Source organism: Chrysemys picta, chromosome 19 (genome assembly GCF_011386835.1).
Source record: "Chrysemys picta bellii isolate R12L10 chromosome 19, ASM1138683v2, whole genome shotgun sequence".
NCBI lineage: Eukaryota > Metazoa > Chordata > Testudines > Emydidae > Chrysemys > Chrysemys picta.
In genome coordinates this window covers 13,800,490-13,827,905 of record NC_088809.1, presented here as the reverse complement: position 1 = coordinate 13,827,905, position 27,416 = coordinate 13,800,490, and the positions used below count along the sequence as shown (strand labels likewise).

General features: G+C 40.6%; 1 protein-coding gene across 11 annotated transcripts in view; it reads left to right on the top strand.

Moving 5' to 3' along the window:
- AUTS2 (activator of transcription and developmental regulator AUTS2) overlaps positions 1-26,547 on the top strand; it is a 966,537-nt gene extending 939,990 nt beyond the window's left edge. For 7 of the 11 annotated variants that reach the window (XM_008178896.4, XM_024099737.3, XM_008178899.4 and 4 more), the window contains 10 exons: positions 4,262-4,357; positions 5,631-5,702; positions 7,441-7,509; positions 8,071-8,100; positions 10,000-10,071; positions 15,001-15,142; positions 15,737-15,814; positions 17,366-17,449; positions 18,996-19,218; positions 23,895-26,547. In XM_008178896.4, coding sequence (XP_008177118.1) covers positions 4,262-4,357; positions 5,631-5,702; positions 7,441-7,509; positions 8,071-8,100; positions 10,000-10,071; positions 15,001-15,142; positions 15,737-15,814; positions 17,366-17,449; positions 18,996-19,218; positions 23,895-25,137 — 2,109 coding nt within the window. In that variant the 3' untranslated portion in view covers positions 25,138-26,547. The remainder of the gene's footprint in view (positions 1-4,261; positions 4,358-5,630; positions 5,703-7,440; positions 7,510-8,070; positions 8,101-9,999; positions 10,072-15,000; positions 15,143-15,736; positions 15,815-17,365; positions 17,450-18,995; positions 19,219-23,894) is intronic. The other 4 variants (XM_065573290.1, XM_005283449.5, XM_065573289.1 and 1 more) reach the window with 1 other exon arrangement.
- The last annotated feature ends 869 nt before the right edge of the window (positions 26,548-27,416 follow it).

The following is a 27,416-nucleotide window of genomic DNA, read 5'->3' as shown; positions in this document are numbered from 1 at the left end:
CATATTGGTAAAAGACAAGTACTTGATTGGCTATGGAGAGAATTTCTAACTCTCATAATGATATTTTGATTAGAGAATGAGTTACTGCATCAGTATTATTCAGAACTCTGCAAAGCACTTGGCTTTTTGTGTTGGTTTTGTTTAGAAGTGGAACTGGGCAAGAAAAAAGAGATGATAGTTTGATATTTTTTTGTTGTTGTTGTTCATTTTGCTCACTCTGGAACCTATTTAGGCCCAGATGCTGAAAAAAATTTACTCTCATGCCGAACTTCAAGCATGTGAATACTCCTCTTGGCCTTCAGTAAGACTCATCTGCGTAATTTTAAGTCCATATATAGGTGTTTTGCAGGATCAAGGCCTTTGTATGAAATATTAGGGCTCAATCCTGCAAACACGCATGCATGGGAGCAGCTTTACTCACATGAGTGAAATCACTCACATGCTTAAATGATTTGTTTAAAGCAGAACTCCACCCTTAGTCACTGGGTTTCACATCAGTTTATAAGATACGTTATCATCAATGTGGCATGTTGATTCAAGCAAGAATGCGGAACCGGAGAAATAGATAAACGTGCATTAGGCAAATAAAGCACAGAAGTTAATGGTGAATACAGGAAATCATTGAGTGAGTTATCATCTATATAAGCTTTTTCTAATTGACATTGGCAAGTTCTCTTATGAAAACTAGTTACTAGAAATCCTGCCAAACTAGATCATGACATTTTCCCTCTAAATGTAACGGAGGGCATTGTGTTGTTATCTGCTAGCCTATGGGGCAAGATCCTTAGCTGGTGTAAATTGGTGGGTCTCTGTTGAAGTCAATGGAGCTGCAGTAATTAACAGCCGCTGGAGATCTGGCCCGTCATGTTCAACGATGTGTCAGTAATAGAACGTGACAGTAAAAAAGGTGTAAGATGTTATTCTTTATTATTTATATTATTATAGAGCAGGGGTCGGCAACCTCTGGCACGCGGCTCGCCAGGGTAAGCACCCTGGCGGGCCGGGCCAGTTTGTTTACCTGCCAGGTTCGCCGTCCTAGGCCAATGGGGGCTGCGGGAAGCGGCGCAGGCCGAGGGATGTGCTGGCTGCGGTCGGCCGAACCTGCCGACGCAGCAGGTAAACAAACTGGCCCGGCCCTCCAGGGTACTTACCCTGGCAAGCCGCGTGCCAGAGGTTGCCGACCCCTGTCATAGAGCCTAGGAGCCCCAGTCTTTGACCAGGATCCCATTGTGTTAGGTGCTGTACAAACAGAGAACACAAAAGATGGTCCCTGTCCCAAAAAGCTTATAGTCTAAGGCTATATCTACACTACAGACCTTACAGCGGTACCGCTGCAGCTGCGCCGCTGCAGGGTCTCACATGTAGCCAGTCTCTGCCGGCAGGAGAGAGCTCTCCTGCCAGCATAATGAAACCACCTCCAACAAGCGACAGTAGCTATGTCGGCAGGAGAGCATCTCCCACCGATATAGCGCTGTCCACCCCGGCAGTTTTGTCAGCGAACTTATGTCGGTCATGGGGGTGTTTTTTCACACCCTGGACCAACAAAAGTTTTACTGACAATAGTGCTAGTGTAGACATAGCTTAAGTAATCATGACCCTTTCTGATTGATGCTTTGTAAAGTCTATTAGATTTTGTTGCCTTAGGGGTAGTCAGATGTTTTGTCACATTGCCACTGGATTCATATCCTTATTTAAACTAAGGCCTAGTCTACAGTAGAAAAGGTGCTTGCTGGTGTATACTGGCAAACCTTACTAGTATAGATGAGGCTTATACTGGCAAAAGAGATCTAGCTTATACCTGTTCCCCAAGCAAAATAAGCTGTACCACAAAAGCACTTTTATGCTCACATAACTGCATATACACTAGGGCTTTTGGCAGCCTGGAAATGTACTTTACCAGCAGAAGTGTCTAGTGTAGACCTGCCCTGAGAATTAGACTTATCTTGAGAAAATCTGTCAATCGTCTTAAAGCCGAAAGAAGAATCAGTCACCATATAACCTAACACTGCCGGAGAACAAATGTAAGGCCCGTTTTGGAGTTGAATCCAATCTGTCGTAGATTTGAAAATACACGGGGAAGAAAGATGCATGTGGTCTAGAGCAGAGGCTCAAATCATTTGTTTCTCCTTTCTTGACCTCTTTGGTCACAGTATCTGTCTCTGTTTCAGGTCCTTAAAGCAATACCGTAAGAAATTATCCTTATGAATGGGTCAAGATCAGAGAAACAGCCGCTAGCCTTTGCATTATCATTGGTGTGTATTTCAGGGGAGCTGTAGTCCAATTTCACAAGTGGCCCCTGAATTTTCTAATGAGGAAAGCTGAAGAGGAAAAGGGTGTGCAAATAGAGGATATTCAGGGGCAAAAGGAAACACTGAAGATGAAAAATAACTTATAAAAGCTGACCTAGTTTGACTGATACAGAGATAATTGAGAAATATCATCTGTGTTTTATAATAATTCTGACCTTGAAGAAAGATCACATATATTTAATTGTAAAACTGTAAGGAAACCATTCCTTATTATTAGTCATATTCAATAATATATTAAATAATATGTCTCTCTCCACCTTTTGGAGTTAACACATTATATGGAGAATTAAATGCAGTAGACACTAGAGTATTTCAAACATATTTTAGGCATTAAAAGTTACTGTAAAGGAGGACACGTGCCTAATAATGACTTCTCAAATGCCTTCAGTTCAATATTAGCTAATCCAGAAATGTTTTCTGCATCTTCGAAAAGAGCAGGTTCAAATAAAACAGAATTAAAAGCAACAATGGGAATGTGCTATGAAAGGAGACTTCATACCATATTGTTTAGGTAAGAAATCTTTGGGTACAGATACAATATTGAAATCATTTATCAGCTCTCAGTCACTATAACATGATTAACTGACCTTGTGGGAGAGGATAATGGAGGGAAAAGGGACTCTTTATGTACATATGTATATTAAGCGAAATAAATTGATCAAAACTTTGGAAACGTTTGGTTTACACGGGAATGTGGTTTAATTAGTGGGTGCCCATTCTTTTAATTAATGGGTGCCCATGTCCAATCTTTTACTTTGCCCAATCCCACTTCTATTCAATCAGCCATTAACTCATGAAACACAGCATTTATTTTGATCTTAAAAGTAGCACATACGGAAGATTTATCTTAGAACAGCTCTGTTAGGAGGTAGATTTTTAACAGTCACACATGGCACATGTGCCCGCTAGCCTGGGTTTCAAGCACCACCAAATCTGGGTTAGAATTTTTCGCATGTGGACAGGAAAGTGGTTAGGAACAACACCCAGGTAAGATCCCAGGCTAACTCTTCAGTGAAGATATACTTTTAGGTCACACTGTCAACCCCTGACTCCCACAGTAGGAAGCTGCCCAAGTAGTCCCATTGACTTCAATGGAACTGATGATGTGAGGAGCTGAGTAAGGGATTCACAGTCTGACCACAAAGGCAGGATGAAATTTGAACAATATGGTTGATTTGGTTTGTTCTCCAGTTTGTGCATGTGCACTGCACAGAAAAGCTTGTGTGACTGAGCTCGTTTAAAATAAGAAGGTCCCTTGAGGCCAGCAGGGTATATTTCAGGCATATATTCCCTAGGGATTTGTGCGCCTCTGTGCTTCAGGGCTCTATCGCTATAGAAATTGATACTCTAAATTTAGACTTTTTTGCTGCCACAACTATTTGTTTAAATGATGGGTTTTGGCACATCAGATTATCTCTATTCTAATATTAGATGTGACAGGATATCCTCTAACACAGGCTAATGAAGTAAGAATTGTGTATTTTTTCTGATTTCCTACAGATACTATTAAAATCTAAAGTACTAATTGAGTTTTAATGGAGTAAAATCTTAGAACTCATGAGGATTGGTTTTTTCAATTAAATAGTAATTTTCTATGAGTCTTATTTGGCTTAGCAGTCCTCCCTCGTTTTTGATATAGTTTAAAATCGGTGACTTCTATCCAATTTAAAAATTAACAATTGCAAAAGATCCTTTTATATTATGATGTCCTATTCCAGAGACTAGCTTGCTGGCTGTTTGATTTGTAAACTACTTTTAAGTTCTAAAGTAAACATTCATGACATTTGTGAACATTTCATTGACTGCTTTAACTAACATTGTTGCAGTGAGATCATGTCTTCAGTGCTTTTCAATTTTCTCAATATTATACAGGAATGCTTTCTTTCTTTCTGGAATTACTGGATTTGTATTTAGAAAATGTCCCCTTACGTTCTTTTATCTTTTGATTACAGCTGTTTCACTCCTATCCTCCAGCTGTATCAGGTATTCCTCCCATGATTCCTCCCACTGGTCCTTTTGGCTCACTGCAAGGAGCATTTCAACCTAAGGTAAAAATAAAAATGACCTGTGTGTTCGTTTACATTTGGTTTAGGTTTAGGGTTTGGATCAGATTCAAATATCAGTTGCAGTAATGTAATTCAGGAGTAATCCCACTGACGACAGTTGGGTAACTCTAGTTTTACGTTGGTGTAGCTGAAATGAGAAATAATTGAATGGAGTTCAGGTTTATACTGTAGTAACTGAGTTCAGAATCTAGCCAACTAATTTTCAAATATGACTGATTTGAAAATTGATGCAAGTTCATTTAATAAACAAGGTTTTTTAAAATTCATTTCTTGAATGTAGTGTTACTTGATCGTTCCACCATCATCGAAAACCATGAACCTGGTTCTCCTCTTATTTAGATCTGTTGTGAACCAATGTAATTCTTTTGGCTTTAATAAAGTCATCCTTAAGTAAGGAGAGAATCAGGCTCAATAGCCCTGTGGTCTTTGCTGGATCAGGGTGCAAATCTCTACAGAGAAGATTCTCTCTTTTTCTTAAATAGGCCGATCCAGCTTATTGATTGAATATGTAGATTGCAGTTCATTAGTGGAGCTCTTCATATGTATAGTAATCAGGCTGTTAACAGCTCTGCTGCTTAATTAGTTGTACGGCAGCTCATTTCTATTCTTTTTGTTTTTTTAATGTAGGAAGTTACAATGCCTAGGGTGGTTCTTTTTCCAAAGTGATGCATTTTGTTATATTAGCTGAATATTTAAATCTAAACCATAGGGAAAGCTTTTTGTTTGTTTAAAGAGGCGTTGCCATTTTCTGATAGCTGTGTGTTAATCAATCATTTTTAATGGTGTTTAAATCATTGTAACAACTAAAAAAATGACTGATAAACTGTGTATTGACAATGAAGTTAGAATCCTTAGTCTGTTTCAGTGTATTGATGTCACTGACAGCCATCAGTGGATTATTTCCAGGTGATAAAATTGATGAGCAATACAGTACAAGCTTGATGCTCCAAATACCACTGCGGACATTGTATAAGTCTGGCTAATCAAGTTTTGGACTATGGACTGAACTTTCAATGTAACTATTGCTCTTGTATTACATGATTCTGTTCACCCTGTTTTGAATAATCAGAAGATCTCAGACAATGAAGTTTGGAAAATTGAGGCTGTATTATACATTTTACTAAACCATGATGTGTTCCTTCCCTTCCTTTTTTAAAATGTCGTCTTTATTCTTTAAGGAATATTAACTCTAAACAGGGAATGTTTACCCACTAATTTTGTCACAACTAATGATATTTTCTTGTAACATTTGTAGACTTCCAATCCTATTGATGTCGCAGCCAGACCAGGAACTGTCCCACATACCCTCCTGCAGAAAGACCCCAGGGTATGTTGGAAATGTTATGCCATTTTAGATGAGAATGTCACTAAAACTAATAATCCAGATAATTTAGGAATACAAGAGCCTCTCTCATAGATGGATAGAAATGTAGGGCAGGAAGGGACATTAGAGGTCGTCCAGGCCATCCCCGGTGCTGAGGTAGGACCCGTCCGGTAGCTAGAAGAGCATCTTAAGTTAGGTCTACACTTACAGCAGCTTGTAGAGTACAGGCACTGCACACCCACCTAGGAGGGGTATAAATAGCAGAGTAGACGGTGACGTGTGGCTTAGGCAAGTAGACTAGAGTGCACTCCACGTTTGAACCCTATGGTATATACCATACATTGCTCTTTACATAACCAAGCAGTGCCTTCCACCTTACACTGCTGTTTTTGGCAGCATAGTGTCCCACAGCCTTCCTGCTGCTGTAGCCTTTCCCTGCTGTAGTGAAAGGCTCTGGTAGCGGGGAGAGGCTCTGGCAGCAGGGAGGCAGCTGGGAAAGGATCAAGCTCTCTGCTGCCGGAGCCTTTCCCTGCTTCTTCCACCTACTGGAGCCTTTCACTGCCTTGTGCAGCTACACACTGCAGTGATAAGCCTGGGCGCAGCTTGCCTTTCACAACAGCATATAGCTACATGCGAAGTGCCTATACTCTGCACACTGCCCTAAGTGTAGACAATGCTTAATCCTGCACAATTAAAGTCCATGGGAATTTTACCCTTAACATCAATGGGTGGATGATCAGGCTCATAACAACTTAAAGGCATGGCCTTTAATCATTAGCACAAAGCATATACCATGCAATGGAAAAGCCCTTTCCTGTAACAGCCTCCCAACCTCAGGAGTAAAAGGATAAACACCAAATCTATTGTAAGGTTTATAAACATCCACAAGCTTTTTGCTGATAGGCTGTAATTGTTTTTAATGCTGGATTATGACATGTATTCCCATATTTACTATAGTATTGATTAAGCTGATGAAATACTGATGCTCTTGGTTGATCGTTTGGCGCTCTTGGATTTTTAAGTCTAAATTGTACAATTTATTTATTTATTTTAGTCTTGACTGTTCAGCTGTCAGCATTTTTCCATTTTACAGGCAAATGAATCCTGGTGATGAATGTCCATAGGCAGGCTAGGAATTTATATTCATCTATTAATTGTTGTTTACAATGAGTGACATCATCCTGTCAGTTTTTAACCAGAACTCCCCATTTGAAAGCAATGAAAAAATCCACGCTGCTATAGATGGCCCAGCTTTTATTTAGTGTAGGCTATTTGCCGGTGTTGAATTATGAGTTTTATGCTGGGTCCCAACTCAACTGGTGCTGCACTTTGGCTTTGTACCAAAATAAATTGTGCATTTTTGTTTCTGTGCATTCATCTAGTTGAAAAGATAATGAGAGCTTCTTCCATTAAGTCATTTAGCTGTATACTTCCTTTCAACTTGTAGCCTAGTTTTGATTGTTCCAAGATAATATATTATGCTATCACTGCTTCCTGCAAAGCATCCTCTTATATCTGTAAACCTCCCTTCCCTTTTATCACTGCATTTCAAGAGGGACATCCAAACATATCAGAAATAACTAATGAATTGATTTTATATTTTCATTGCTAATTATTGAAGCTAGTCAAAATATAAATAGCTGAAGCATGAGCAAAGGAGGATGACAGAAAATATCTGGCCAAAACCAACCAAACAAAAAATGCTTTTTGTGTAAACATGCTTTATCCACATTTGTTCCAGTGTGAAAATCCCTCTTTTAAGTCAAAGCTGATCCGTTGCAGAGAAACCATCGACAACCGGTCAATGCCAGTCTGTATTGTCTATTCGAATTTTATAAGTAGAGCACCAGGTGCCCTTTTTTAAAACCAGAGTCACTGAACGGACACAGTTGCTGGTTTGTGGTGGCACTTTCAAAGTGCCATTCCAGCCAGTTCCAACCCAATCCTTTCCAGCAGGTCTGCAGAAAGGTGGCCAAGACCCCTTCCCAATCTTCTCCCGAGTTAGCCACTTTAGAAATATATGAACAGAAATTTGCCCAAAGGCCATAGCCATGTTTTTCTCCAGATTAACAACATTTCCATTTTTATAGTGTTAAATCAACAAATTAATAATAGTGCCGGAGGGCAGAACGCTCTTTATGAGACTTGTTTAGTTGCTTGTCAACACTTATGTACAACAGTCACGGGGGAGGGGGAAGGAGATTGGCTCTAATACCGAGGCAAAGGACTAATTATTCTCCAAAAGGACTTCATTTGAAAGTAAAATGATAACATTTTAATTTCATCTCCTAATGAAGCAATACCAATTTGTTAATTAGAGCAATTGTTTGAGTGACAGGCATGTAACCAAGTTGTCATTTTTTCTTCACAGTTGACAGATCCGTTCAGGCCCATGTTGAGGGTAAGACACTTTCTTCTGATACACTCCTCCCAGTGGATTAAAATGCAGACTAATTATGAAGGAGTGCCATGTTATATCTGGAACATTTGTGGAATGTTTGTTAAATAGTGTGGTAGGTCCCTCTATACCTGTATCTTGTGGTCACTCAAGTGAAATATGCATGGTTTTGAAGTTATTGTTTGTGCTTCTTACACAACCCACTAACACAATGAATTCTGGAGGTTAAATATGATGATCTTTCTTTCTTTCTAGCTCACAAAGTTTACTGAGACAAATCCTGCAGTACTAGCCAGGCAAAACTCTGTTTTTGTTTTGCCTGGGAAAAGACTGCTGTATTTAGTCTTTTATTTCTATTTTGCCATATCAGTGTTGTTCAGTGCTGTACCAAACTTGAACTGAGACAAGGGTCCTACCCCAAGAAGCTTACAGTTAAATTTAGACAGACAATCCAGTTCAGACTTGGAAAGCCAGGAATTAAAAGGTCATCTCAAAGCAGTACGGATGCCTTTTTAATTTTTCTAAGTTTCTTTGGAAGTCTAACTTTTTGAAAATATGGAGAATAGAACTCAGTATATTCACTAGCAGAGCCAGACTCAATGGATGTGCAGAAGTTGGGGGGTTTTTTTGGATTGGTTTTGTTTGGTTTTGTTTTTTAGTAATTGCTTGCTCTATAAAAACTCTAAAAAAGAAAAACACCTAGAAACAGAAAATAGAGCTGTTTGCCATGTTATGCTGCCTGTGAAGTCCAGGCTTGTAAGAATACTACCAGGTTGTACAGCCTTTAAGCCACAGGTGGCTTGAAGAATTCCCCTCATTCCTGTGACCATTTTTAAATCTGAACAGATGTTAGATGTGGAGTATATACGCTTAATTAACAGTGTTTGGGAAGGAATATCCTAGATGTTTCCTTTTAAGAAATGACTTCCTGAACTCTTAGCAAACAAACAACTAGCACTAGCAGGTGTTTTACAGAGTGTGTTTCCGTAATAATATGAAATACAGGTAAGAGGACAGATTCAGATTCAGGTTAAGCAGGGTTTCACCCACACAACAAGGGTGAGTTGACTGGCCTACCAACTTCTTCAACATATCCCGTAGCTAAAAGTAAATTATGGAAGGACTTGAAGGCAAAGTTGACCAAGTTATAGTGGGGGAGTCAGGCTAATTTTAAGCACTGGGCTGATTTAAAAAAAAAAATGATTTTTTTTCACCTCTTTGTTGATGAAGCTAGTGTTTTAGAATCGTTACACTTGATGTACAGTTGTGAAGTGCGCTACTTATGCAAAATAACTGATGTGGATTAGCATATACCGCATCATTGATTTCAGCTGAGGTAAGCCATGTTCTCAGCCACCTGAGTAGCACTAGCTGGCATCAGAAGAGCTGATAAAATCAAGGATAGATTTTTTGTTTTTTGAGAAGGTGATGACCCATAGTGTTTCTGGAAGGTCAGATAAAGCCCTAACCCAGGGGCAGAATCTCTGCCCCACTTTGCTCCCGTGGTGATGCAAAGGAAGCAGAGACACCCTGCAATGCTTTTTATCTGTCATTGTCCTGGTGTGAGGGATTCCCCAGTGGGTCTCACGCTGGCAAAGCCAACTCCTGTGCCTCCTTCCTAATGCAGGGGACAGGAGTTGGGAGGGAATGGCTGGCTATCTCCAGCAGGAGATAGTCGCCGAATCAGGGAGCCAAAACCAGCTCCCTCACGGCCCCTCCTCTCTGGATGCAGCAGAGGAGTGGCCCTCAGTGTTTCTCCTGATTTGTGACCAACTTTTAGGAGGTCCTTATTACAAGCTTAAGAAGACCGTTTAATCAATGAAGCTTGTAAACTATAACTACAGAAAAGTGTCACGTGTCTCTGATGGTTCTTGATTTCATGTCACTTCTTTGTTTCTCCAGAAACCTGGAAAGTGGTGTGCTATGCACGTTCATATCGCCTGGCAGATATACCATCACCAACAAAAAGTCAAGGTCAGTCCTTTTGGCAGTCACACCTCTGTGGGGAGCTGCTCAGTGCAAATCTGTGGTGGAAGGAATTCACCACTCATCATGAGCTCTGCTCTACCATCATTGAAACGACACTGTGGAGCACAGAAACATTTTAGTCTCCTAGTTCTGTTTCACGTTGAAGGCTTAATTGTCCTGTAAGATCCTAGACGCAATCACTCAGGACATGCCTGTGTCATTAGTGGCCAGGGACATTAGAACATAAACTTTCAGTGCCAACGGGTGATTGGGAAGAGCTAAGTGGAGGACGTATATGAACTGTGAGATTTGTTCTCTTTATAGACCAGGAAATGAAAATACAGCGGTTGAGATTTTTAAAAGCAGTCTAGGGGCGTCAAGATATCTGTTGATTTTAATGGTGTTCCTGGGTATAAGAAGGCACAAGGAGCTTCCCTCTGCTCCCTTCCACATGCTGTCTAATATATCTGCCCCAGCTTTAATTATTGTATGGCTGTGGCACTGAAAGAGCCCAACCAGGTTGGGGCCCCATTATGCTAAGTGTTGTACAAACATAAAATCACTAGAGTTAGAGTTAATTGTAATTTATATTATAATGGTATTTTGATTGTCCAGTGGCTTTGTGAGTGTGTGATTTTGTTTTGTTTTTTCCTTTTAGGATGTTTCCGTTATATTTTTCAGTAAAAACCCCAAATAATTCCTGCACCTCTGAGCTAATTAATAGTCAGTGAGCCACAGGGATTCTCTGCGGGGAATACTTTCAATTTCAGATGAGTCAGTTAGCTGTGAAAAGCAACAGAGTGTCCTGTGGCACCTTTAAGACTAACAGATGTATTGGAGCATAAGCTTTCGTGGGTGAATGCCCACTTCGTCGGATGCATTTCGTGGGCATTCACCCACGAAAGCTTATGCTCCAATACATCTGTTAGTCTTAAAGGTGCCCCAGGACTCTGTTGCTTTTTACAGATCCAAACTAACACGGCTACCCCTCAGTTAGCTGTGTTGATTGTGTGTTAGAAACTTGTACATGTTGCAAAATGAACATGGTTTTCATGTCACTTTAGAGATCCTGAGTATGTGAGTCAGTTGTAACAAGTCAGGTCTATGCAATATATGGAGATGTTGAACAGTTACTAAAGCCTGGAGCTAGTAGAGGTTAAAAACAACCCTCTTAAACAAGGTTGACAGGTTAATTTGCTGCAGTAGACGGATCTCTCCTCTTTGCTTCCTTATGTTTCCCCTGCCAGTGATCTTCATTCCTCTTCCCATTACCAAAAAGAGAGAAGATTATTGACCTAGAGAGTTGTGCCTTTTTACAAAAAAAAATATTGAAAGGATTTTTTCTAGAAATGAAATTATCATTGCCATTATCTACATCCTTTGACTCCTCTGTGATTTGATGCTCAGTGAAAGATCATGTTGGCAAATTTATAAATCATACCAGGTTCTGTTTTTGCATTGGTGTAGATTTTACCGAATGCTTCACTTACACTCCCACTGTTTAAATATGCAGAGTAGAACTCTGGAGGCTTTTGCTTGTCTGTGTGAGGCTGATTCTATTAACTTTTCCAAACATACCCAGAAAATACGTTTCATTATTTCAGTTCAGTTACAAAGTAATTTTTGAAACTTGCTGGTGGCAATCGCCCTCCTCCTTACCCACAAACCTTCATTGGTTTGTCACTTCCATAAGGCACAGTTTGCTTTCTGCACCCCAAGAAGTTAATGGAACTGTGCTTTGCAACCTAGCATATTAACATCAAACACTGCACTTGTGCTGATACAGCTTTCTATGAGTGAACTAGACTGGGCCTAACCCCGGTGTGGCTGTCAGGCTGGGGCAGGACACGAGGATCCTTGCCCCCATGTGCAGCCTTGTGTAAGGGTTAGGTACAGTTGCAGTCTCAGTGGCTGGAGGAGCACAGAGACTCCTAGAGCCCCAGGTTTGGGAAGGAGGCAGCTCTCATCCACACTAGCTAATGAGAGGGGAGCAAACGGCATCATCCTAAGTCTTATGCAGCCTGTGCATTCTTCCTGAATACCAGGGGGTTCCTGACGCATAGTCAGGCTGATTAAAAGCCTTGCTAAAGCTCCCATGGCCGTTTACATTGCCTCTTACACAGGCCAGTGTGAATATGTCATAATCTGGCCTATCATTATTATTATTGACTATTTATGTGTATTCCCATAGCACCTACAGTCATGGACCAGGATTCCCATTGTGCTAGGTGCTTCATGAATACAGAAACAAAAAGACAGTCCTCTTATGGCCTGGATTCAGGAAAGCACATGCTTAAGTCCATCCCTATTCAGGGATGCACTTACAGCCTGGCCTGACGTTCGCTGAAATCAGTAGGAGTCTTTCCAGTGATTTCAGTGGGCATTGGATCAGGCCCTTAAGCATTTAGTTAACTTGAAACGCACGCTTAAGGGCATTCCCGAACAGGGATGTTTTCCTGAATCAAGGCTCTTCTTCAGTGTTCTTGTAAGGTAAGCCAGCACATTCAGTAAGTGGTGCGTAGTTCTTAATACATTCAGGGGCGGCTCTATGTGTTTCGCCGCCCCAAGCACAGTATTCAGGCGGCTTTCAGCGGCGCGCCTGCAGGAGGTCTGCCAGTGCCGCACCTTCAGTGTCTCCACTGCCGAATTGCCGCCGAATCTGCCTGACTGCCACCCTCATGGCAACCAGCACGCCACCCCCCATGGCTTGCTGCCCCAGGCACGCGCTTGCTGCACTGGTGCCTGGAGCCGCCCCTGAATACATCTGTGGTGGTCCTTTATCATTACAATTGGGGAATGTTTTGTTTTTTTCGTTATTATAGCCCCAGTGTTCATACTGCTGCAACTAACATACCTGCCAGCTTTCGCTATTATGAGCAGCTAACGTCAGGGGCTTATAAATTAGTTGTTCTTAAAAAAAAGTTTACAAGCTAAATATCTGGCGTGCAGGGCCTCTGCTGGCAAGTGTGTATTTCTATGACTATTTTTTAATTACTTGAGCTCTAAAATAGTACTTCTTGGGATGGTATGCCCTTGAATCAGATATCATTTGCATTTTAATATTTTGCAGGCTATTAGACCCAAACATGGATGAGCCTTTTTTTGTTCTTACAGCCACCTGGACAAGTTACTAGCACTTGAAAAATAGCTACTAGGCAGGCACATTAACTTGGTCATAACCTTTAAATATGCATATTTATGTCATTGTAAAGTCCGTACTCTGAACTGGCACAGTATTAAATCTTGATTTATAAACTGTTACATACTCCAGCATTACTGTTAAGATTATTGGTTCAATATTATGTATTTTAAAATTCACTCCGCTGGACTTGCACAATTAATCAGCAATCTATGTTTAGGGAGGTCCGACAGAACAGATACGTGGTAATTTGGTTGGGTTTTTTTTCCCCCTCTCTATAAAAGTATGACCACTAAAATGATCACATTGCAAAATGATCTCATCTTTTCATAGAAAGATGCTAAAATTGCCTGTTTCCAGCACAGTGATCTAGATAAGATTTCTCTTTAAAAAAAGGAAAATGTGCTCATTCCAATACCACATAAATAAAGAAAATGGAATACAACGCCTTGCTTCGAATTTGTGATACAGTCAGTCCATCCTTCACTGGATTCCTTTCAGGCTATGTCTATGGTACGAGCTGAGGTGTGATTTCCCTGCTCATATACGCATACTCCTACTCGCTTGCCTTGAGCTACCACAAGTATAAACAACAGTGGAGCTGCAGTAGCACAGGGAGCGGCAGCTGATGCACGGCTTAACTGTGCTAAATATGTACCCACCCCGTTTCAGGTGGGTTTATACTCCGCATAGCTAAGCTGTGCCTCCACTGCCGTTACGTGTCCTACCACAGCTACGTAGACGCTCACTAGCTCTTGTCAAGCTAGAGCGGGTGTGTGTTCACAAGTATGGGAATTGCACCCCTCGCTCGTAGTATAGATGTAGCTGCAATCCCTAACTTGCCCTATTCTGCCTGTGTTTGCAGTCTGAGGTCAAAAGACTGATATTTATGGGGTTGGGGGGCGGGTTCAACATTAAATTTGATACTTCTGGCTTTTGTAGGTTTAAGTTACAAACTTAACATTACTGGTATATGATTCCTGTAATTATAAAAGCATATGTTGAGAAGATACACTTGTAAGCTGGTGGTAGTTCCACCCTGCTCTTAGCACAGCACACACCTGTACAAACACACACAGAATATGGTCCAAACTAACCCTTTCCTTGGGTTTTGTTTTTATTATTAGGTTAGGCCTAATTTATTCACCCAAGCAGTTAAGCAAGTGCTGCTTAAGTCTCATTGCCTTGAGTGGGATTCAAACACACGCTTAAGTACTTCACTGAAGTGGGGCTTTTGAAGGTGCGTCTACCCAGCAAAAATACCCTGTGGCAGCAAGTGTCAGAGCCTGGGTCAACTGATTTGGTCTTGTGCTACAAGACTAAAAATAGCAGTGAAACATTCAGGCTGGAGCCCAGGTTTTGAGACCCTCTCCCCTTGCCGGGTTACAGAGCCCAGGCTCCAGCCCGAGCCCGAACACCGACATGACTATTTTTGGCCCTTGAGCACAAGCCCCTCAAGCCGTAAGTCAGCTGACCTGAGCTCTGAGACATGCTGCCATGGGGCTTTTTTTTTTTTTTTTTTGCTGTGTAGACGTCCCCTAAGAAAACATCAACCTGAGCCTGAGATTGATTCTCGCTCTCCGCCCTTTGATTGTTCCGCCTGTTGTGATTATCTAGAAGAATCACAAGAATCTCTCAGCATCTCTGTTCAGGATCCCACCCTCTTACACCATGCCCTAGCAAGGCATCTTTCCATTTTCAGTGTGGCTACTTTGCTCTAACCATATGATTCTGAAGGTGCCTTTTAGTGCTCCTTCTTAGGAAGGTCTCTTTTTGAATCCCATTTTCCATTTCAGAAACAGATGCAGTCTGATCCACACAAGCTGGACTTTGGCCTGAAACCTGAGTTTCTGAGCCGGCCACCAGGTCCCAGCCTCTTCGGAGCCATCCACCACCCCCATGACTTGGCCCGCCCCTCAACTCTCTTCTCTGCAGCCGGTGAGTACTCAAGAAGGTCAGATGTTTCTTCTTATGGAATATTAGTTGGATGGCCGATCCTGTTGATGCTAACTGGAAATGTCCAATCAGCTTTGCTCTCGTGAGCTCAATGTCAAATACTTTAATGACCATTGGTCTGTTGAATCTTGTAGTTATTTTCCACACTTAAAGCCAGGATCCTGATGAGATGCCAGATGTACTCTGAATGGAAGAAAACTTCCACACAGATGTAGCTTACATGCCATGAAGATAGTGCATTAGAAATATGACAGATCAAGGTCTCTGAGTGTTTTCCATGCTGCAACTTTCTGCACACACTCCCCCCCTTTAATCTAGCTGAGACCACTTATTTAGCAATACGGGAAGGACAGGATGGCTGTGACCCCAGGCATCTGTTTGTGTCCTCTACTTGTGGGTCACAATCCCTAGGTTGAGAGTGAAAAAGAGAGTGAGTCAGGCTGTGTACAGGAATTAAGATAACCTCTGCGATGTACATGTGCTGTCGTTTCACAACAGACAACAGTGAATAGAGCCAAGAGCACCGAGGTTCATTTCCTGATTCAGGAAATTGTTTCTTTTGGCTTTGTTTGGTAGGTGCTGCGCATCCAGCTGGCACCCCTTTTGGCCCTCCACCCCATCATAGCAACTTTCTCAACCCAGCCGCTCACTTAGGTAAGTGCAAGAACTAGCTACAGATTCTCAGTAAAGAATTGACTGTGAACAGAACTGGGGAATAATGTATAAGCATAGTTTGTGTCCTCACCGAATTCCAGTGCGGGCATTCGGCCTTCCTAAATACCCACTGAAATGACAACTGGCTACGTTGTATTTCACTCCCTATTCTAAACTGTTCTCCAGTGGTCGTAGAGTATTGTTAAACAGCGGCCACGCTTTACCCCTTTCGAAAATACTGTATTTATTTATTTATTTCCTTTTGATTAAGAATAAAAACTGCCCAGACAAAGACTCTGCGTGCTCTGCCAGTTAGTCAACATTTACAAAACTAAATAAAAATATCAATCAGTTCACTCTTTTCTACCATGCAGCAGCCCTAGGTACAAATAACAGCAACCCAGAAACAACACTTGGAAATCATTCGGAAAATTATCCACCTTGAATTGTGAGTGAAGTCAGACAATACTGATTCAGCTTCACTGTCGTCATGACTACAGTAGATTTAAACTCTCTTGCTAAAATAATGGTAAAAAGTGTAATTGCCTGCATTGGTGAAAAGCAGCAACCGTGGTTTTAAAAAAGGAATAATTCAAGTAATTAATTGAAAAGCCACGTTCTGTGTCGACATAAGTGTTGCAATAATACAGCATGCCACCCCCTGTGAATCAGAGTTTGAGACTTTAAATTAGTCTTCCGTTTCTGGACAGGCAGGGTTTGGGAGAGTCACAGAGATATCGCACTGAACTCATAGAAAAGGTTTGTCATTCTGCACCAGGAATCCTTTAACTTATCCATTAGAAAAGAGTAGGTCTCCTCTCAGTTGCACCAGTGTAAAACACAAGTACCTTCACTGATGTCACTAGACTTCTCCCATTGTAAAGTGAAAAGAGAGTCAGACCCACAAAGCTTACCTGTGTCCTACACACATTAGATACTTAAAAAGAAAATAGAAAGATTGATTGCAACATTTTCCAAAAGCTCTAAACTACTTTTTCATATATAACATTAACAATAAACCTTGCAGCACAGGAAAATGCCCAGGTCAATCTCATGATTCGATAGCGTAGTAAATGTGGACATTCTGTCAGTCTCCTAGCTGTGTCCTGAATGTGGTTTAGGAGACGTGACCAGTGCATGGCCTAACTGTGTTCTGTAGGGTCAATGGTGCCAGCAATGCCTTGTTAGCCAGGAGCATTTCATGAGTGAGTACATGGAATAGATATGGGATGGGAGTGGAATAAAAAGGGAGATTTTTTTTCAGCTTTAACACATTGGCAACCACTCTATGCAGGGGCCCCAAGACTGTGTATTCTTTGAAGTCTTGCTTTTGTTTTGAAGCAGAGATTTTCTAATAAAATGACCCCTTTGTGCTGGCATTGAAAAAAGATTTTTTTTTCTCTAAACACTGCCCATATTTTGGATCATGTTCTCCTAATGATAGATGTGGACTTCGCTTTATTCAAACGTAATGCAGTTGGATATTTCACTAATGTTTCATCACAGTTGCCAACATGTCAGTGTTTTTCAATTGTTCCCATTTGATTTCAGAGCCTTTTAATAGACCAACTACGTTCACCGGTCTCGCTGCAGTGGGTGGTAATGCCTTCGGGGGACTTGGGAACCCGACAGTTAGTGAGTAACCTCTTTCTCTAGAAATTTGCCTTTTGATTATTTTTGTTCATTGCGTAACTCAGGATTTTGAGTGAAGGTGACTATCTGCTGTGTCAATACCAGTTACGTAGATCACACAGTTACAAGGGACCTGATTTTCAAAAACAGACATTATTTTTTAAAGGATGCAATTTTCTGCTTTATGTATTTCATAGTTTGAATTAAACATACCACCAACTGGTAACATTACCTTATGTACTTTAAAAGACAAAAGTAACCTAGAACCCATGAATTGAATTAACTTGAGAAATTCCTAAGAGTTCCATTGTAATGGTTAAAAAAAGTTAATATGTGCTGCTTTATCTAGCCTTAGATGGGAATATTTTTTCCTTTCTAACTACTTATGTAGAAACTGAACTTGAAAATGCTTACTGGTCCTGTGCTTATTTGCACTGAGTCACCTAAATCTTTCATAGTTTTGGCCAATCACAAAAGATCAGTCCTTAAAAATCGCATCACTTCCCTGTCCCCACTTCAAATCCGACATTATTTTCATCATTCCCATCTTGAAAAACCAGAGCTAGAAGGCAATGAATTTATGTATCTACAAAGCTGAGGATCTCAGCTTTCAAACAGTAATAGTATATTAATGTCTAATTATGATACAGCTCAGGGGTCAGCAACCTTTCAGAAGTGGTGTGCCGAGTCTTCATTTATTCACTTTAATTTAAGGTTTTGCATGCCAGTAATACATTTTAACCTTTTTAGAAGGTCTCTTTCTATAAGTCTATAATATATAACTAAACTATTGTTGTATGTAAAGTAAATAAGGTTTCAAAATGTTTAAGAAGTTTAATTTAAAATTAAATTAAAATGCAGAGCCCCCCAGACCGGTGAGCAGGACCTGGGCAGTGTGAGTGCCACTGAAAACCAGCTCGCATGCTGCCTTCAGTAGGCGTGCCATAGGTTGCCTACCCCTGATATAGCTATTCCCTGCCATAGTCGTGTTGAAATTTAAGAAGAGAAAATGAAATAAGTAGGATGGTAACCAGAAAGACATGATTTTAAGAGCTGCTCACTAATGACCAGCCAAGGCTAGAAATGAATGCTTTGAATACTTTCGAAAAGCTGAGAATGCCAGTTTTCCCAATTCAATAGTATACAGTATGTGTTTTGAATCTGAAGGTTTTGCAAAATATAGGATGTTAAACATATATTTTGCTCTGGTTCCGGACTGAATACAGCAGGTCCCATATCTTGAATTGGTATCATTTTCATTCCCTGATGCCTCCAATATGTTTGGAATAAGAAACATGTCAATTTTGCCTGATACTTTCTCCCTTTATGCACAGAATTTCCATTTTGCAGTTAAACAGCTGTCAGTTGCCTGTCTAGTGTTAGGAATGAGAGCCTCTAATGAATCTCTGTTAATCTCCTTTCCTTTTCCAGCCTCCAATAATATGTATTCATTTTAACTCTGAGTGCTGTAAAAGTTTTTTGGGTAAGTACCTTCACTCAAGCATAACCTTTTTCTTAAACCTTTTTGTTTTCCACTTCACCATTTCAGCACCCAACTCAATGTTCGGCCACAAGGATGGCCCCAGTATGCAGAACTTTAGCAACCCTCACGAACCCTGGAACCGACTGCACCGAACTCCTCCTTCGTTCCCGACCCCTCCGCCCTGGCTGAAGCCAGGAGAGCTGGAGCGCAGTTCATCTGCTGCAGCTCATGACAGAGATAGAGATGTAGATAAACGAGACTCATCTGTTAGTAAAGATGACAAAGAAAGGTACGAAAGACCGCGTCCAAGAATTGTCTAGTTCAAAGCGTGGGCTCTGTTCAGCTTTTAACCCTTCCCAGCCTGGCCTCTGGTTAAAACATAGCTTCCACAGACTGAATTGTGCACTTAATCCCTGCAGAACTAACACAGTCAATGTGGACGGTACTAGGCTAGTAATACAGAAGACACAATTCTTGTTCAGGTGCTTCCTAGAAGGTCTAGACAGTCTGATCCCCTTCTCATTTGCACCTGTGTTAATCAAAAGTAACTTGACTGAAGTCAGGAGAGCTCTGCCAGTGTAAAACGAGGATAGATTCAGACCCATAGAGCTTACCTGTCCTTCAGGGCAGATTTACAAAGGTATTTAGGGGCCTAAATATATAGACAGGTGTTGAGTGCCAATGTGATTTAGAATTTGTGAATCACACTAGGCACCTATCTGCATCTTTCAGCACGTATATACCTTTGTAAATCTGGGCTTACATGCATTAGCAACATTTTTCAAAGGTATTAATCTTTCATTTGTAATATTTAAAATAAACAATTGTAACACTGGAAAATGCTTAGGTATGTTGTGATTCAAATGACATAGTAAGTCCTAATTTTCACACAGTACATTACATTTCCTTGAGTCCTTTTAAAAAAACAAACCACATTTGCATTGGTTTTGTACATTTCAGAGCATTGTTTTAATTCAGTTCCTTACATAGACTCGGACACGAGTGTAAACCTGTCCAAGCTGGAAAGGGTTAATGAAAATTAAAACCTGGTCAGTTTTTTTTTTTCCAGAAATGTTCCCATTATAGTTACGTCAATAACAATTCTTATTAATATTTAAGAACCAAATTATAAGATTTTGTCAGCCAGTGTCATGTCCTGCTTGAAAAACATTCAGAACTGATTTCAGCTTTTTCAACAAGTGTAGCTTAAAAGCTTTCCTGCTAAGATGGGCATATTAGTTATTTTGCTAGCTAATTTCCTTTCTTTCTTGAATATTTAGGAGATGTGGGTTTTTTGGCTACTCTACCGAGTATACTCATGAGTAACATTCTTTTTTAAAGGATGTTACATGAACACATTGATATTCTAAAAATACATTTTAAGAACTTTTTAAGTAAGTCAAGCTACAGATCTTTTCAACTATATTTTTCCATTTGGAATATTTTCTGTGTGATAGCATAGCCTCATTTTGTTTTAAGGCTTCAAAGGGAATTGGGGAGTCAATCATGCAGACGCTTTGCCATGTGAATAACTTCACTTATTGTGGATGTAGGTAGATTTTAGAATTACATGAGTATTTCATTTGGTATTTTGTTGTTTTTATTACAACCGTGTGTCTCTGTTGAAGACAATCCCTTTCAGAAATCTATTCCTTGCCAGCTGCTTTTGCATCACTCTGAACTTCATGTCATAGTTTCAAGCATATTTTTTTTAACGATCAGCCTAATTTCAGAGTCTGAAAAAATTAAGCTTCATTCATACATCATACTTCTGCGCAGTTACAGTTATCAACTTTTAATTTATCCTTGCAACATCCCCATGGGGTATGGAAGTATTAGCCTCGTTTTATAGTTGAGAACTGGAGGTCCAGAGAAATAAACTGATTTCCACAAATTTCACAAGTAGTCTATGACAGAGCTGGGACATATCTCCTGAGTTCCACTACAGTGCCTTTATCATAAGACCATCCTTACTTTTATACAGGGTTTTGATATGCACAGATAATTACCAAACAACATACAGCAATTATGTTAGCCTGATTAGGCAATAGTGCCTGATTCTGATCTCACTCACACCAGCATAAATTACAAGTAACTCCACTGAAGTTGACAGAGTTGCATTCATATGAAACCATAGGTAAATCACAGACAGGCTCAAAATATGCTCTAATTTTACATTGGTGTGTTCTGATATAGTACACGCTTTATCCTTTAGTATCAGTGTCACTTTTCTTTTTAAGAAATCCACCATTGCATTACAGTGAAAATAATAGCTAGTGAGTACAAGATGAGAACCCTTGTGCTCAGCAACAATAGGTAATCTAAAAGGCACCAGAGAGCAATTTGCATTCTTACAGATGACATTCATGTGGATGTAATCCCAGAGCAGAAAATATCATGAGTCCTAGTGACTCTTTTAGCAACGTAAATGCAGTAAAATAATCGTAGCGAGATGGTACCTGGCAATATACACTTTGGCAACTGACATCATATGTTTTATTTAGTAATAACAATACTTTGCATGTTCACTTGAGGATCCCAAAGCAAATGTTGCCCAGTCAGTATACCGGAAACTGGGGCACAGAAACTAGGGTAAATTAACACAGCAAGTCTGTGACAGACCTGAAAGTAGATCTGAGGTTAAATGACTCCCAGTCTCCAGTTCTACCACTAGACTACATTTTACCTAGCTGAGTTATTGTGTAACGATATAATCTTAATGCATCTTGAGATAATTTCATCAGTATGTGCTGGTTGCTTAATTGAATAGGACAGAATTGGCAGAGAAAAGTGGTTATTTCATTCGTCCAAAAGTATGGTAATTGGACAGATTTATTCATTTTGGTTACAGAAAGCATTTATTTCAAGCACAATTGAAAACATATAAATTACAAAGCAAACTGATTTAGCACCAACTGAAGAACTCAGTAGGTGCCCCTTAAAATAAAAATACCAAGAAGTCCCTAAATCACTCCCTGAAGCAAAAGCTGATATTAATAGGTAGTCGTTGCAGAGTGCCTTGGAAGTCCACCCACTTACGCTCTGTTGGAGAAACAAAGAAATCATGACCCCAAGTTGTGGGGCGTTCATTAAAATGCCCCGCCTCCAGACGTTCAAATCCAGCTTGTATGGCTCAACTAATCTCAGTTGTTGGTACAGAACATGAGGAGAGAGACTGTTTCTAAAGTATCCGGGTCCCAAACATTTAGGGTACAGTAAATCAGTACAGGCATCAAATGAAACACCTTGCTTAGCCGCTCCATTTTGCTGTAACTGAAGTTTCTGAGCAGTCTTCTGATGTGTGCCTGTGACGTTAAAGTTGCAGTAATCGAGTCTGGAGGTAGCAAAGGAATGGACGCCCGCGGCGAGAGCCGTATCCAAGACGTTACGTGCAGATGAAAGGATGTCATCCCCTTGGCTGCTGCTGCTAAATGACCTTCTGAAAGCAGCTACGTTCTGTACACAGGAGCCCTAGGCAGGGTGCCTTATTAACAAAAGACAAGCCAAACTGCTCAACTGACAGGGCAGATAAGCACTTAAATATCTCCTCCAACCTCCAAGGCCACACTTCCTGTCTTTTCTGGATTGAGCTTCAACCACCTAGCCTCCCACAAGTCCCAGTCATGGCTAGACACTGAGAAAGCAGAGAGGCGGCCTCACCCAGATCTGATAACAGAGACATAGAGATGGATGATGACACTGCTCAGGCTACCTCGTTGTCCTTCCTAATGGCCTCACCTACACGTTTAACAGTACAGAATTCTGCAGTGCCCTACATGAGAGAATTCCCATGGCCGATCGCCCAACACGATCCTTTTTACAGAATAAATAATGAAGCTACTCTGTGTATCACTGCCAGAAACGGCATCAGTGTCAACTATACCTTATTGTTGTTGGTTACAAAGGACAGCTGATACCGTAGACCTAAAGGGATCAGCATAGAGATCTGTCACCAGGAGGAGATCGTTGCCTAATGCTATTTCTGTACCATACATAGATCTAAAATAAAATGGGTCCAGGAAATATGGAGACTTTTTGGCAATGCCAGAGATGTGTGGCCACAACCCTCTCTCTATGGTCTTCCCCAAAAAGGCAGGCTAGAAGCAGGGCTCTTATTAGCAAGATTATCAGGGTCCATGGAGATGGCTTCTTGAGCAGGGACAGCTGTTCATAAAGGGTGAAATTCACCCTGGTGCAAGTAGTCATTGATGTCCCACTTAAGCTCTAGTTTGAGGGTTTCAGTGGTATGCCCTTCTGACCTCTTGGACTGGGATCAGTTTCACCCATAGAGAGATGTTGACACATTTAGGGAGATGCTGAAAGCCTCTATCAAGTAGTACTATGGAGGGTATATTTTGTTATGTTTTCAAACTCTTCAATGCAAATTGTAAAGCAAGAAGGATGCAGAGTATATACATAAGAAATTAGATATGCAATGTGTAGAGATTTTAAACAATAAATCAATTCAAAACAAATGCCGCCTCTTGATTTTCCCCCCTGACTTCTATTAAAATACATTTGAGACTAGTCAGGTAAAAATCATATAACTCCTGCAATTTAAATTTAACTTCTTCGCTTATTTTTTGAGGATGGAGTTTGGATGTTTTTATTCATCGCTCACCTTCTTACAAGCTGTTGAGGCTGCTGTCTAAAACTTACGCAGATAGAGGGGGCCAGTATCTCTGTTGGTATACCATTGACATGAGTGCGGAGGATTTGGTCAGATGGTTTGCAAAGCCACTCTAGGGGCCTTCTCTCTCCTGAGTCTAGATAAATAGAACAAGCATAGTGTAGAGAAGGGGCGTTCTAGCAATGCCACATATGCCTCTGCCAAAGGAAATAATGCATTAAACTAGCACGTGACTAGCTTTCTGCACAACAGTGACCAGGGAGTCAGGAGCCTGTCGCGTTGTTTTATTTGCAGAGTTTCTCAAATTCTTAACCTTTACACTTTGCTCTCTCTAGGGAGAGTATTGAGAAAAGACACTCCAGTCATCCTTCGCCAGCACCCATCCATTCAGTGAACTCCCTCGGACATAACCGCAGCTCAGCTGAGCAGATCAGGAGCCATCTCAATCCTGAGATTCGAGAGAAAGAGAAACCCAAAGAACGAGAGAGGGATCACTCTGAATCTCGAAAGGACATGAATGTTGAAGAACACAAGGTGAAGGACAACTACTCTTCAGAGAAAGAAGGCTTGGGCCATGAAAGCAGGGCAGTGGAAGAGTCTAAGCAAATGTCCAGGGTACCTTCACCCTTCGCTAGGCCCCCTGTTGTGGAGAGCACCAGGCCCAATAGTACTTCCAACCGTGAGGCTGAGAGAAAGAGTGAGCCTGCATACGATAATCAGAAGAAAAGTAGTGAAGTCAAAGTGAAGGAGGAACGGAAGGAAGACCATGATGTTCCACCTGAGGGACCTCAGACTCATAGGTCATCTGACCAGCCACCACCAATATCTACATCCAACGTCCATCCAGGTCCCTTAGTGTCTATGCCTATGACTGTAGGTGTAACTGGTATACACCCCATGAACAGCATCAGTGGCCTGGACAGGACTCGCATGATGACACCTTTTATGGGAATAAGCCCAATCCCAGGTGGAGAACGTTTTCCCTACCCGTCTTTCCACTGGGATCCGATGAGGGATCCTTTGAGAGATCCTTACAGAGAGCTTGATATTCATCGGAGAGACCCTCTGGGCAGAGACTTTTTGCTAAGAAATGATCCCCTTCATCGTCTTTCCACACCAAGATTATATGAAGCTGATAGGTCGTTCAGGGACAGGGAACCTCATGACTACAATCACCACCACCACCACCACCACCATTCTCTGTCCATGGATCCTCGACGTGAGCATGAGAGGGGCAACCACTTGGATGAGAGGGAACGGTTGCACATGCTCAGAGAGGACTATGAACACGCACGCCTGCACTCAGTTCACCCTGCCGCCTTGGATGGTCACCTGCCTCACCCGAGTTTAATCACCCCTGGACTTCCCAGCATGCACTATCCCAGAGTCAGTCCCCCAACAGGACACCAGAATGGCATTCTGAATAAAACTCCTCCCACAGCAGCTCTCAGCGCCCCTCCTCCTCTTATTTCCACTCTGGGACCTCGGCCTGGATCTCCCAGAAGGACTACTCCTCTGTCGACAGAGATGAGAGAGAGGCCGCCTTCTCACACCCTTAAGGACATTGAAGCTCGGTAAAGAGAATTAGAAATAAGGAGATACTGAACATGATATAAAGACCTTCTTGCTAGTCATTGACACAGACTGTGGATGTGATCCCACTGTACAAAATGTATAGACCCAAGCGCAAAGATTTTGAAATGGGTTTTTTGTATATGCTATGTTGAAATTTTCCAGATCTTTTAGCCAAGTCCATATGTTCCTTATGTCTCCTACTCTATTTTATTTCTAGTTTAAAATTTTCAAAATTTGAACTGAAGAACAAGACATCAATCATCATAATTTGGTTAAAAACAAACCAACAACAACAACCGTACAAAGTTCTTTCAGACCAGAAGTGAAGACAATTGTAGATATCTATGTAAAAAGATTGCTTCATGGGTTAATGGTTCATATATGCAAAAAGGGTAAGATGAAAGCTTTACTTTGTACAAATGTAAATAGATAAAATTAAGTAACATAAAACATTAATACTTCTTAAACTGTGCTATTTGCAAACTTAATATTGATCAACACAGTTTGCTTAGACTGTGTGACATATATTGTTATAGACAGCTAAACCCCTTCAACTATGCAATGAATTTTAAGGCTTTTCACAAAAGCCTGTATAACTCAAAGGAGCCTTTTCAACACACAACTTACTTAAAGTCATATTTTCCCTGAACAAGCTCATGTATTACATAAATCTGTTTTCCTTGCTTGTTTTGATGACGAAACGACCCATTAGAAGTGTAGTTTTCCATATGAACCCTGGCATCAAGTTGCTAATGTTACCATAGTACATGTCATTTCTGAGGTCTTGTTCAGGTTAGCAAAATATAATCACTGACAACATAGTGTCTAATATGATGTATGGTTTTTCAGTCCTATTAACCTGGATTAAACAGAGTAACAATCAAATGTGAGATACTTCCCGGAACTTTTGTCACTTAACATGTCAAGTTTATTTTTGGAAGAACATCTGGTTATAGCAATTTGAGTCTGTTGTTATGATCAGTGTGTCATTTTTATCTGTACACACACTTTTTGGGGGGTGGGGTGTTAAGGGAATTTAGCTACACTGAAACAAATCCTACAAGAAATCTAATACTTTCCTAAAATGATGGATGTGTTTTCACTGCGGATCAGAAGTTTAGTCTAAACTCCAATGCAGATTTCATAATGCAATTTATTGTGTTTCAGTTGGTAATAAAGTCTGTGAATAGCTAATAGGTCAGCTTTGTTTTTCCCTGATCACAGGAGAAATGGCCCTTTTCAAAAAAATGCATCAATCTTCTGAAATTTCTGTCTTTTCATAACACACTATTTTATAATGCATTACATTTCTTGTCTAAATATTTGGAGAGAATATGACTTTATCAGAAAGAATACAATATCTTGTCTACTGGACTGTAAAATATATGTATGAAATAAAATTAGTTCCATTGGTCTTCTAGTGTATTAAAGTGCTATCTGAAGTTGTTATCCTGTTTTGGCAAAAAAAAAAAAAAAAAAGAAAAGAAAAAGAAAAGAAAAAAAAAGTCTAACTACAGACAGTTGTTTCTAATGATCAGAGATCTATTTTAGTAGTCAACTGAAGGTTTAGTTGTGAGCTTCAGATTTTGTGAACTCCAGATGTTGTGCAGTGTTTTTTTTTTAAAGAACAAAAGGAAAAAAAATTAAAAAAACAAAAACAAACAAAAAAACAAAAACAAAAAACCCCAACCCAGAAGAATATGTACACTGGAACCGTAGTGATAGCTTTCAGTATTGTAAAGAGATTGTTATATACAAACCTTTTTGCTGTTTATCCTGTATGTAATAAAAGTCCTTTCTAGATCCTATGTGAAAAGAAAAGTGGAGCGGCTCTGAATCTTCAGCATGTTTCCTCATCAGCGAAGACTTGTGTAATGTAAATTGTGCCATGTTATTAAAAAATGTGAACTAAACTGCCAGGTGCTTCTTTGTGTGGAGTGCCCCATCATTGCTATAGGCAAGAAATCCTATTTCTTCCCAAGACTGGGCTTTTGTTCCTAAGAAATAAGCAGCCATGAGAAAAATATAAAAGCAACCCTCTATGGGCCACGCTGTAGAAATAACCCTGGTATTATAAGGAGGGAGAAAGATAGAGGAGGACAGATCTTCGGTGAAGTCCCAATTGTTAAAGGTATTTGAATGCCTGCCTTACTCTAAGTGAAGCTAGTGCCATTAATCAGGTGCTCAAAGTTAGGCAGGTGCTTAAGTACCTTGCTGAATTAGAGCTCTCGTGTAAACTGGCACAGTTCCACTCAGGTCACTGAAGTGTTGCCGATTTACAC